At 41.2% G+C, this 12,900-nt stretch overlaps 1 protein-coding gene across 2 annotated transcripts in view; it reads right to left on the bottom strand.

The window, feature by feature from the left end:
* Positions 1-5,275: 5,275 nt before the first annotated feature.
* Positions 5,276-12,900, bottom strand: part of ELP2 (elongator protein 2) — a 64,546-nt gene continuing 56,921 nt past the window's right edge. For both annotated transcript variants that reach the window (XM_087384755.1, XM_087384754.1), the window contains 4 exons: positions 12,537-12,867; positions 7,053-7,264; positions 6,677-6,854; positions 5,276-6,498 (listed from right to left, as the gene is read on the bottom strand). In XM_087384755.1, the coding sequence (XP_087240881.1) occupies positions 5,957-6,498; positions 6,677-6,854; positions 7,053-7,264; positions 12,537-12,867 (1,263 nt within the window). In that variant the 3' untranslated portion in view covers positions 5,276-5,956. The remainder of the gene's footprint in view (positions 6,499-6,676; positions 6,855-7,052; positions 7,265-12,536; positions 12,868-12,900) is intronic.

Genomic DNA, 12,900 nt, shown 5'->3' with positions numbered 1-12,900 from the left:
CAACACCACCTTCAAGATCATTTCCCCAATGCTTGCTTTGTTAAGCAATTCTAGCTCTTTGGAGTCATGAGTGTTTCTGGTTTTTTATCATATGATGTAAGTTGTGAGCTATGGGAACTTTTCTCAAATCCAGTGCTCTCTATATCTTGGGCAGTTTAAGTGCATGTCTTGCATCAAAATTCTAACATTGCATACACATGCGTGTGCACGCACTATGCCAACCGAAGAGAATGGAACTCGCAATATCTCTTTGTCACTATGGCAAAGAATGGAAAGGCAGTTAGATGAGCATGTAGTGTTTCAAATTTTGAATTTTAAAGGTGAAAACCAAAAGGAGCGGTTTTGTAGCTAAACTTTACATTTAATGCCTAGCCAGAATTCCTCTCCACTGAAAGTAGTGGCCTAACATTGAGCTGGTTGGAGGTTGGAAATTGGGGAACTTAAATTGGCACCTCTACTATACATTGACATAATTATGACTAGAGGGAAAGTCTATCGCTAGCCAATTTTTCTAAATTTCAGCTTCGGTATATTTTATGTGTCAAATTTAATGCCTTTTTTTGCACGCCTTTATGCAATTTGATGTCCCCTCTTTTAGTAAAATTGCATTCCTTTTTACCATTTGCGATGACACAACTTAAAATTTCCTTAGTTAGCTCTCCTCTCTCTCTCTCTCTCTCTCTCTCTCTCTCTCTCTCTCTCTCTCTCTCTCTCTCTCTCTCTCTCTCTCTCTCTCTCTCTTTCTCTCTCTCTCTCTCTCTCTCTCTCTCTCTCGTAACACACTTGCTAATAGTTTCTTAACTACTAGAGACAATTCAAACTTGTGTGTGCATGTGTGCCTCTGTGTGTGTGTGCGCGAGAGTGTGCATGTGTGTGTGTGCATGTGTTCGTGTGTGTGTGTGTGTGTGTGTGTGTGTGTGTTTGTGTGTGCATACGTGTGTGTGTGTGTGTGTGTGTGTGCATGTGCGTGTGCGTGGAGAGAGAGAGAGAGAGAGAGAGAGAGAGAGATGCAGTGTGAATATGCTCATAGTTCAACCCCTTGGAACTTTAGTTGCAATGATAAATGCAGATGACCCTCAATTGACCTTTTCAAGTTGAACCTCAAATATCCCTACAATTATAGCATTGTTAACATAGGAAGCTTGATCTTATGGGCCTTTTAGCTAGCAACTCATGTTTTAAGCTTGAGCCATACAAAGTTCATAGGTTTTCTTTAAGTTTTTGACTTTTTTACAAATAAGGAGCCATTTGGGGTGGTTAAATTGCTCATCATGAGAATGCTCTCATTGTTAGTATTTATTGTTGGCAACTCCCTTCTTGTTGTTATTGTTTTTTATGCCAATAGTTGGGAAAACCTCAACCAAGGATATTCATCATTTTCTACCAGAAGTGGAGTCGTGGGGACTGAGTTGGCTCAACCCTACCCCTAACTCGCACAAAACAAAGGTTTTGGGAGACAAAATGAACCTTGTCTACCTAGCAGTAGCTTAGTGAAGTTCAAAGCACTGGTGTTGTCTCTCAATAAAAGTCACACATTTAGGGGGGGAACTTGGTGTAAACTATTGGCTAGGCATATCAAAGAATTTTAAAGGATCCCATGTAGGGTTGACGAGCACAACTCTAGAGTGGACCATACAATATACACCATCTACCCCACATGTGCACCTTCCCCACCTATGAAGCTAGAGTTCTATACCACCCTAAAAGCTACTAAACAAAGTTTGGCCATCAATACCATATCTATCTAGGTCTAAATAACAAGCATGTGTGCAATAGCCACAAAAGAACAACTTTCATTTGATAGAAAACCATTATACATAATAAGAGAAAGAAACATCGAGAGTTGATAATGAAATACTAACAATATTAAAATTGTCAAGTCTCCATGACTAGGCCTTGCCAACTAGAATGCAAAAGTCCTAGATTAATCGAAACCCACTCACCCTACGTATTGGGATCATTTCACATCCTTCGATGTGGGTGAGTTTGCATGTCACACCATGGCTTTGCTATTGGGTCTTATGATCCTCGCAAGCAACCAAGTCATCATTTTGTGTGGCATTGTTATTTCATGTGACTAAGGTTTGTTAAGGGTGGCAAACTAGTGTTGATAAGAATGGCCTTTGGAGGCTTTAAAAATCACTATACATTGCCAGTGTGCATGGATTTTGGAAACACGTGGTACATCATAATTGATATAGGCCACCAATGGTTGATCACAAGTTTTGGTTTATGAGGAGCTCAGACAGTGGCTAGAACCTTTCTTTTGAGGGTCACAATAGCAGTGTGGAGTGTTCTCTCAATATTCTAGTTATAAACTTACACACGTCACTAAAGATAAGAATGAGGAGCTTATTAATCCCTATAAAAGAATCCAACTGCTTATAAGTCAATCCCTGGAATGTTTTGGAATGAGCATAATTGGATCTTGAACTTGTCAATTGGTTCTAACACAACCACAACATGTGCTTTGCAAAACGGTCATAATGTCATTGCGATGGAGAAAGACAAAAACCAACATCGGGTCACAACCCCTACCACCACCCATCCACTACATGAAAACCAAGAGCTTCAATTTGGAGAGTTTAAAGAGGACACAACGCTATCTACCATGCATGAGCCACAACCTCTTAAGGTATGCAAAGCAAGATAAGTGAGTTGGCCAACGCATGGGAAGAGAGGGTCGAAAATAAAGTGGCACATGGAAGTGCAGTGGAGAAAGCGCAAACATAGAAGCTTTATGAAACAAGATGATATTCATTCATGTGGCCTATCCAAAGCAAGAGAAGAAAAAAAAGAAGAAGAAGAAAAGAGAGAGAGAGAGAGAGAGAGAATTTGTTTAAGTGGTAGGAAAATCAAGCAAGCAAAGAAATTATGTAAGTATAGCATAAAATAATTGCTCGAGATAGAAAGTATACAAAAGGGGTATTGTGCATCACATTTCTTGAAATTGAGTAGTCCAAAGTTAAAGACTATTTTAATGTGACCCATTAAGCACTATGTTACATGTTTATGAGTGAACCCCCCCCCCCCCCCCGATGTAATTTTTCTTTGCATACCTTAAGAGGGGGGGTCACTCATAAACATGTAACATAGTGCTTTAATGCACTAAGGGGTATTTTTTTAATTTATCTGAATGAGAGGATTATGAAATAGCAACTGGATGTAATTTATATATGTAGATTTATAAAGGAGTATTAAAATTTTAAGATTGAAAATGTAAACATGTAGAGGGGTTTAACCAATTACATGAGAAAATGTTAAAAGTGCACGAATAGATGTATTTTTTAACCCATGCTGCTCGCACATGTTTTATGAATTTATGAAACTAACCCCCCAAGAGCAATTAAAAGGTAGAGGATGTTAAAATTCTCGCTCCCTATTATGGAAAAACTTGCTTTAAGTTTGGTATAACAAATTGGCCAAAAATTCACAAAATTCATATTCTGATGCACTCAATTTTTTAGATGATGCAAAAAGACATGATATTTATTTAAATCATGCCTTGTCATTTGATTTGATATATAACATTATGCCTTTTTTTTTAAATAATCAAAAGATGCAAGGATGTTTAAAAATCATCTTTTGGGCCAAAAAAATCAAACTTTGACAACTTACAAGGATACAGGGATGTGAAAATGTCATCTTTCAGGCCAAAACAGGGAGCGCAATATATCATCTTTTGGTTAACGCGCTCCTTATTTTGACCCAAAAGATGATTTTTTCACATCTCCTGTTTTATCAACAAGTTAATGCGATCCCTGTTTTGGCCTGAAAGATGACATTTTCACATCCCTGTATCCTTACAAGTTATCGAGGTTTGGTTTTTTTATCCCTAAAAGATGTTTTTTTTGTTAACGTGCTTCATGTTTTTACCCAAAAGATGACATTTTCATATCCGTGTATCTTTGAATTTACAAGTCCAAACAAGGTTATGTATCAAATCAAATGGCAAGACGTGATTTAAATTAATTATCATGGCTTTTTATACCATCTAGTAAAATTTCATGCACCAAAATATGAATTTATTGTCAATTCGTTGCATTGGTTGGATTAGGGTGATGCAAGAGTGAAAAGTTCAGAAGGGATGTTTTTTTTACAATAACAAAGAATTATTCCAAGATAAAATAGAGTTAAAAAAGCCAAGCATTTACATATGTATGAAATCTAGAATAATCCATTCAAAGAGTCCTTGAAAACACCCCACTTTGTGTGAAAGGTTATGACAATGAAACATACCAACTCTCTTATAAGTGATGTGAAATTAGTGTTAGTGGCTTTAAAGTTATATGCATATTTAACCCTCTAGCATTGAGAAAACATATGGACTTTTGAATAAATTATATTTTTTTGTTGCTCAAATACAAGATTTATAAATCTCCTATTGTTTTATATCAATCACTTTTTTCGGCTCGCTCTCTTATTGGTAATCTTGGGGGAGAGAGAGAGAGAGAGAGAGAGAGAGAGAGAGAGAGAGAGAGAATGCAAATAGCAAGAGAAAGAGAGAAAAGAAGGAAGAGAGAGAAAGGGAGAGAAAAAGATGGGATGCAAATAGCAAGTGCAGTGCAACTTAGCCCAATAATAAAAATCCAAATGCTATTTCAAAAACATGTCTTTTTCTCATCTCCAATTACAACCTCCAATTAGACCTTCCTGTGAGGGCAAGCCAAAAACACTAGAGAATAGCTTGGATGATGCATATGGTAAAATAGAGTAGTTACAAATGCATCCATAACAAGTGTTATGCCAGTGTCTTTTTTGAATGAAAGTTTTAAGACATTGTTTTTAGCTAAATTTCAAACTAAATTACACAACATCATAACTAGTTTGATTAAATTTTCATTCTTTGATGATGTCCAAAGCTCAATAATATGTATATGTGTCTATTATTCAACACATCCTTTTGGTGAAAACATTCTTGTGGTGATGTCCAAAGCTCAATAATATGCATATGTGTCTATTATGCAAACGTATTCTTTTGGTGAAGGTATTTCAAGAAGTTCAAGCACATAGGCAATCTACTTGTCATCTACATAACCATAATAGTATAGCAATTGATGAATGAAGTGCAATAGGAGTACTCGTATTTGCTCACAAAATCCGTTAGGCAACCTTGGCAGAATGATGGTAGAACAAGTTGATTTTATTTACATTTTGGTAAGCATGTAGTCATAATTCAATTTTTAGATAAAAGAACCTAAATGAGTACAATATCATATTAAGATGTAGCAATAGAAAATTTTACAATGAAACTGTGAGACAGCTTGTAGGTCAAGCTGAAAAGGAAAAAATTTTGGTGGAGAAAAGATCCTAATAAATGTTTTATCCCTATTGCATTCTTGTGCATCGACTACTTTGTAGCCCTAATGTTTACCAGCTTCTAACGACTTTAGAGGAAATCTTTAAATGGGTACCAATGTTATGCACCTCAAAACAATAGAACATTGATGCACCACACACATGCATGCACTCCAGCTCACACCCCCACACATGCACGTTCTTTCTTTGATTAAGACTTTCGTTTACAAGTTAAACAGTTTTGTTATCTATATAGGTGGACTCAACTAATTGGCATATAGCATCGGAGCAATTACCACCATGGACATCAAGTCAGTGATACAAGTAGTTGAGCAACCATCTGCATGTCCTGCACAGTTCTCTCGCTAACCTTCATACCCTGTCACTTAGCTGCGGTCCTGAGCATGCTGCTTAGAGAAGATAGTGTCAACGTATGCCCAACAAGTGCAATATACTCAGCTTTGTCAGCCTCAAGCCCCAATGTGATAAAATTGGTGGATATCCAAGAAACACTGCAGGGGACAGTTCGAAGATGTTACATCTTTTTTAGGCATAGAGAAGTGTTGCCCATGTTTGTCAACTGTCTATATGATTTCTTTGGGGTTTGGCGGTTCTGCTATCAACCCTTAATCTTTATAAGGCCATAAAAGTTCTGAATTTATCTACATTTCAAACTGAACAATCTTACAGAGTGATCAGCTCCACAGGATGCCACTTGCATTTCCATTGAAACTGGTGCACTTTCGTCCTGCCTTTCATGTTCCTGGTCAAATGTGTCCTTCCAAGCTAGGCGGTTGACACTTGCCACATGGCATAAACACTCATCAAACTGAAATAAACGAATGATCTCAAGCTTGTCTGTCTTTTCTGAACATAGAGATGTGCCTTTCTTCATGTCTGCTGTGTTGACAAAAATCGGTCTCACTTTCCAAAGTTCAATAAGCCCTTCTTCTGTTCCAGTTACAAAGAAATTTTCCTGTGGGGCCCAAGAAAGCGCTGTCACACTGCTCTTAAATTGGGGCAAGTTGCCCACATGCTTCACTGCAAACATGCCTCCTTCGCCATTCACTGCCCATATTTTTACACTCTTATCCCTTGAACCAGTTGCAAAAAGTCTATCACAAGGACTCCAGGAGCAGGCCCAAATTATGCGTTTGTGAGCCTCTAGTCTCGAAACAAGTTTATACGGAGGTTGCTCATCTGAGATGTTTTATTCATCAAAGCCAACATATCACCATACATTAGATGGTGGTTTATAAAAAGAATACAAGGATACAAAGATAAGGTGAAACAACCAACTAGGAAGAACAAATACAATGGATAGCTTGCCATTCCCTAAGCAAAAATTTTCCAAAGCTTCATTGAGTACAGTACATACTTGTTCCTGTTGCTTGAAAGAGCGAGAAGTGACGGTCTCTTGAAACTGATAATAGAAATTGATCATTATGTGAAAATTCCATTTGTGTTACCGTTAGACTGTGAGAATGGAGTTGGCCTACTGCTCTCCAAGAATCAACTTGCCACAGCCAAATTTCTGCAACACTGGCTGATTGTGCCTGCTCAAATGATAGTGACCACAATAGCACGTTAAAACATTGCCCACACTGGAATCGAATATTCAACAGCAAATGATTATTTCTATCGTAGTCATTAGAAAAAGTCAGCAGGACCAAAGAGAATGGTGTCACTTTGTTGTAGAACACAAAAGAGCCAAACGTGGAGCTATGATGTGTTAACCATGTCTAGATGTCTACCTTGCAAGCTGTAGCTAGAAGTTGTCCCTGATGATCAGAGCACATAGAAAAAAGCTCATTTCCATGACCATAAAGCTTGTGAGACTCTGGCCATAATGTATTCCAACCCAGATGTTCCTCTAGTGGTGGTTCTCTGAGCACTGTTGGAAGTGCATCTGGAACTGTTTCTATGCTTTCAACACCCATGCCCATTTCTCTGGCACTTTGACCCGCTATCAAGAAAACATAAACACAATTTGTCAGACAAGATAATGTGGAGAAACAACAGTCCTGAGATCCCATACCACAGTGAAAGGACACAAATCCAATTTTTACATGCAGTAAGCAAATCCCAGTTCCTTGCAGGACTGAACAATTCAAGACAACATGCATTAGCAAACATCAGCACGTAAAGACTACCAAAAGTAGAAAAGAATTCAAGAAAATCCTGCAAGAATGAGAACTCATACACCATGAAGCTCTCACATCTAAAATTTCTGGAAAAAAAAAATGACACATCGTATGCTGCAGCATCAAATCTTTTAGCTTTCTCTAGAACAAGTGGAAGGGGAGCAAGGAAATTAATAAGAAAAGGAGAGCAAGAGCCAAAAAGAAAAAGCTTTGCCACTAAAACAGCTGAGGCAGGGTTCATTTCACATCTTCCTGGGTCTACAACAAAGCTTCTGAATATTTCAGTCTTGAGTGTTTCAGAGAGGGCTCGAATAACATGTTCTGCGCTTGAGCATCTTGTATTCAGGTTAACAGCTGTGTCTGAGGAGGTGGTTCTCACCATTGGTGTAAAGCAAGGGTACTCATTGTCTTCCACTCACTTTGGACTCTACATTAATGAGTTAGCATCCTTCGTGGATCTTCCACCCACTTTGGACTCTACATTAATGAGTTAGCATCCATCGTGGACACGTTGGATGGAGAGGGGTCATCACTAGTATAGACTCTTGCTACCATCTTGTTATATACACACATGATGTAGTTCTGATCTCAAAGATAGCAAATGGACTATAGATGCAATTGGTGGCGGTACAGATGATCAAGCGACAGTCTTGATATGAAGGTCAATCTTGGGTAAAAACAAGATTATGATCTTCAGCACTAACAAGGGCAAATGCCATCACAGCAGGAGAGCTGATGGAGATCATCGATCATGCATCTTGGTGTGCATTTTTTGAGACCAACTTCTTCTGAAACTGGCTGGTCAATCGCCACCAAACAGAGGGAGTGCTTCCTTGGTGAAAGTGCAGCGAGAATGCCTTCAGGCCCACTTTTGGCACGTGCAGACAAAATTCATTTGGCTCACTAGTAGCATTGCATGCAGTCACTTTCTACGCAATGGACTGGATGGATTTGAGAGCTATAGGTCATGCTTTCACGCTTCATCCAAGGTAAGCCATGCACTCCACATAGTATCATACTTGCAAAGTCAGCAATAGGACTCCTAATACATAGACACGTCCTTGACCTAGGTTAAAAGTGTGGCCAATCATAGGCAGGCAGCATAGGCTTCCTTGGAGGGCACTTTCCCTGCCCATGCAGATAGTGGTAGAGGGAGAGAAAGATTGTTGGTTTTGAACGAGGGACTAGATGACTCTACCGTCATAGCATGTCCGTAGATCACCTCCCTCCGTTCTAATATTGTCAAGATGTACCTACACTATGCCTGACTCACCCAGAGGCCCACTAGATTATTCTTCTAATCAGATTGGATGGGTTCATTCAAGCAAGTGAATACTTCCAAAATTTCTCTAGCATGCTATAGATCACCATGGAGTAGCTCTGAATCTCATATCATCAGTTTCAGATTGAGGTAGGCCACAAAATCCCAACCACAAGGGGACCTGTAGAGATCTAAGTGGGGCATCTGGAAACAAAGCTTGAACTGGATTGTGCACATGGTGCAACTTGTCTATGTTGAGTCTAGACTGAGGATCGCGTATTGATGACATACCCCAAGTATTGAGAGAACAAGACCTCTTTAACTGCCTATTTGCCCCAGGGTTTCTAGGCATGAGATGGACCACTGGCTACCAGGATCAATGCTGTGCTACCCCTCTTTGTCTTTAAGATCACTATAAACTCAAGAGGCTTGCAGCCAGACAAAGCCTTGATAGTAGACGAGAGCCTACACAGAGTGGACACTGCTTGGACCAGGAGGGTAGATCCCACTCCTCAAAGACACCAGACACCCATGTAGTTGGTGTTGAAGGAGGCTACTATGTGTGCATCAGATATGTGCACCACATGGACAGATCTGGATGGAGAGGAACGTCCATGAAGGTTGCAGTGACATCAGCATGTGGACTGACACACAGGTAACAAGAAGGGCTGCGAGTATGGTCATATGATAGTAGCGCATGGTGCTGGATCTGAGGCTGATATATGGACAGAGGGAGGGGTTCCACATGGACAGCAAAGCAGCAAATTAAGAAATCTTGGAGAGATGGAGACTGGCTGCAGGCATAGGGAGAGGATTTGGGCCAGCAGAAATACAGGCCAGGCTGGGGCAGATTGTAAGCCTAGAAAAGGCTCCAAGTACAAGAGTGGTTGAGGAATAAATAGCCCAGCAGCAGTCGGCCAGATGAAATACTCTGTGGATCTGCAAAGTTCAAACCCACAGATCCGTGGAGATCTACAGACAATTGAGTCTGTGAAAAGGTCAATTGACTGGTCTGCAGAGTCATGAGTCTGTGGGACAACATAAGGAGGCGGACAGACTGAAGTCCCCTTCGCTCTATATCAAGGAAAGTTGTGCCCATTGCCAAGCACCTGGAAAGGCCACTGAAGCTCACTGAAGGAGCAGGCAGCCAGAAGAGTGCTAGGCAGAGTTAGGAGCAGCAAAGCAAACCTCAGCCATTAGCAGCCCTTTCCTTAAGGTGACAGGATCTCTAGGCGAGCGTGAACTTGGTTAGCACATGTTTTGAGCAATAATCTGATATATTTTGGCTATTCTACTGCTGTCCATCACTCAAAAATTTGAGTCTCTGGGAGTTTATTCTGCCCACACAACACTCATCTCAATTTTAACAAGTACTGCAAGACCGGACATCTCAAGCGTTGATACACCCGAAATGTTATTTGGTGTGATAGACCCCTCCAATTCCCCTCAGGAGGGCTGTACTCTCATGTTGACGTCAGTTTTTTTGACTCGTAGTCTTTTTTTGTCTCTCTCTCTCTCTCTCTCTCTCTCTCTCTCTCTCTCTCCCCTAACTGACACACCAATCTGGCACACATATGCCCACAATTTATATGATCTTCCCAACCAGCCTGCCCCTGATCTCTCGCACACACCCCACCCCACCACTTGCACTCTATTCACTAAAGGGGGCATCAAGGACTCAGTGTTGAAGCTCCACAACAGCCGAGCGAAGGATCACGAGGGATTATGCACCCGAGTTTGTTGCATATGGGATTAATATCCTAGCCCCGATCTTAGCAAAGCTCTTCAACGACGCAGTTTTCCTTGGCTTTCCACACAACTCGACCCTCAACACTATCACACCCATCCACAAGGCAAGGGACCCCATGAGCTCGGGAAACTAGAGGACCATTATGATTGGGCATGTTATGTCCAAGATTCGACGAGATGCAGGGACTCAGGGCAGAGGGACCACGGGACCATGGATCATGTACTCACACTCAGGAGTGTTATAGAGGAGGCCAAGGCACGGAAGCAGAGAGTATATTGTTGCTTTGTGGATTTTCGCAAAGCCTTCGACACAGTCCCACGAGCCCGTCTCGATGGGATATGACCAGAAGATCATCTAGGCGGTTATGGCACTCTATGAGCGAGTCTCAGGCAGAGTTCAGACAAGCGCCGAATGGAAGGAGATCATGAGCACCATTGAGGTCAAACAAGGTTGCCCGCTATCACCAACCTTGTTGGCCTCTACATTGATGAGCTTGAGACTTTCATGAAGGCATTTGGTGGGGCAAGTTGCTCTCTCGCCGGTACCCTACTTCGGATCCTCTTATATGCAGATGATGTAGTGCTGATGTCTTCCTCTCCCGAACGCCTCCAGAGACACTTGGACACACTATTGGCTTTCTGCGAGTCACATGACTTGAAGGTCAAAACTTGGCAAGACCAAGGTTATGATTTCGGGCAGCCATGCATAGGGAGCAGTTCACTTTCGATGGATCGCTCGTTGAGATTGTCTCCTCGTACATATACTTAGGTGTTGTTTTCTCTGGCCCAATCTTCACAATGTGACTGGCGATGCAGGCTCGTTTGAGCAAGGGTTATGCCTCACTTGCCCAACTAGAGAGACGCTGTTTCCACTCACATTTTCAGGACCCTCGGACCAAGGCTCTTCTTGTTGACTCCTTGGTTCGGCCAGCAGGCATGTACGGTAGCCCTTGTTGGCGACCAGACCTCTCAAACACAGAGTGGGCTAGGGTAGAGAGACTCCAGATTCTCTTGCTCTCTCGGATGATATGGAGCAAGCCATCCGTCCCACACCGTAAGGATGCATGAAGGCAAAGCTCTTCTAACATACATAGTCCGAAACAAAAACGGGAGAAACAAAAATGACAGAAATGCCACAAATGGTTCCGCCCAAACTGAAGCGGCGAAACAAGAAACGACAATATAGTACAATTTATGTGTGAAAATAAAAATTTTATACATAATACAATTATGAATATAGTGCTTAAAGTGAAATTCTGCTACAAAGTGAGGAGAGTGAGAGGGTAAAGGACAAGGACTCAAGGAGGGAGTAGGAGTAGGAGGAGGAGGAGAGTGGAGAGGGTAGAGGAGAGGAGGAGAGTGGAGGGTAGAGGAGAGTAGGAGAGTGGAGGGTAGACGAGGGTGGAGGGTAGAGGAGAGTAGGGGAGAGTAGGAGGGTGAGGGTAGAGGAGAGTAGCAAGGTGGAGGGTAGAGGCAGCAAGTGGTGAAAACAGGCACGGCACGGGCAGCAGGCCTGAGGCGGCCGTAAAAACCCTAATTAGGGTTCTTTTAAAAACAAGGAAACAGAAACAACATTTCAGCCGTTTTCGTTTCTTCTGCGTTTCCATTTCCATTTCGCCTTGGTGAAACGGTGTTTCTTGCCACCATGCTAACATACCACCTACAAATATCTTTAAAAGCATATGCATGACTTGATAGCTAAATCAAAAGAATACAACGAGCTTCCTAATCAAGAAAACGCATTTGCATACATGGTTGCAAAAAGTTACATGATCTTATATCAAACAATTCAAAGGTTGCAGTTAATAAGGTGGAAATCATTAATACATCGAACCATCCGATGCAAAGATGGTTTTCAATGCTAGTGATCTAGACACAGAAGCAATCCCATATGCGTGCGCTTCCACACCTTTCTAAAGTTTTCGTCTTCGTAACTTTTAGTTTTTGAAATGATTGGTGGTTACCCTAATTAATGTGTTCGTTATACGAAAATAAGAGAAAAAAAGATTGATTTTACACTGTGAAGGACAAGTGAAATGGTGAAACAATACAAGATACAAACTAAATACAAGATAGAAACTAACCGTGAGAATAGATTGGCTTTTGTGACAAGCCAAGAGCAGACATATTAGCTCCTAGAACTCTGACATCTTCAGCCCTAACCATCTCTTGGCTAGCAACTGTACACCCTGCTACGTGCTCCAAAGTCTTTAGAAATGCACCAGGAGCTTCAAAAACTCTTGCAACTTTCTCCTCTGCCCCACTTACAAAGTGGTGGTTACCTATGCCCCTAAGTAGTGCAAGGCAGTTCAAGTCATGTCCATGTACTTGTGGACGAGCTATTTCATGCCACAAGCTAGCTGGTTTTGCTTGCTCCACCTTGCTACAATGCCACGGTGCAAACAAACGAGTGGTCTGCAAGAACGAAACTAGTCAAATATGATATAT

Source organism: Dipteris shenzhenensis, chromosome 14, assembly GCF_047967505.1.
Source record: "Dipteris shenzhenensis isolate YYH24624 ecotype China chromosome 14, Dip_SZ_1.0, whole genome shotgun sequence".
Classification (NCBI taxonomy): domain Eukaryota; kingdom Viridiplantae; phylum Streptophyta; class Polypodiopsida; order Gleicheniales; family Dipteridaceae; genus Dipteris; species Dipteris shenzhenensis.
The sequence above is the reverse complement of the archived record's forward strand: the minus strand, read 5'-3'. Positions and strand labels throughout refer to the sequence as shown.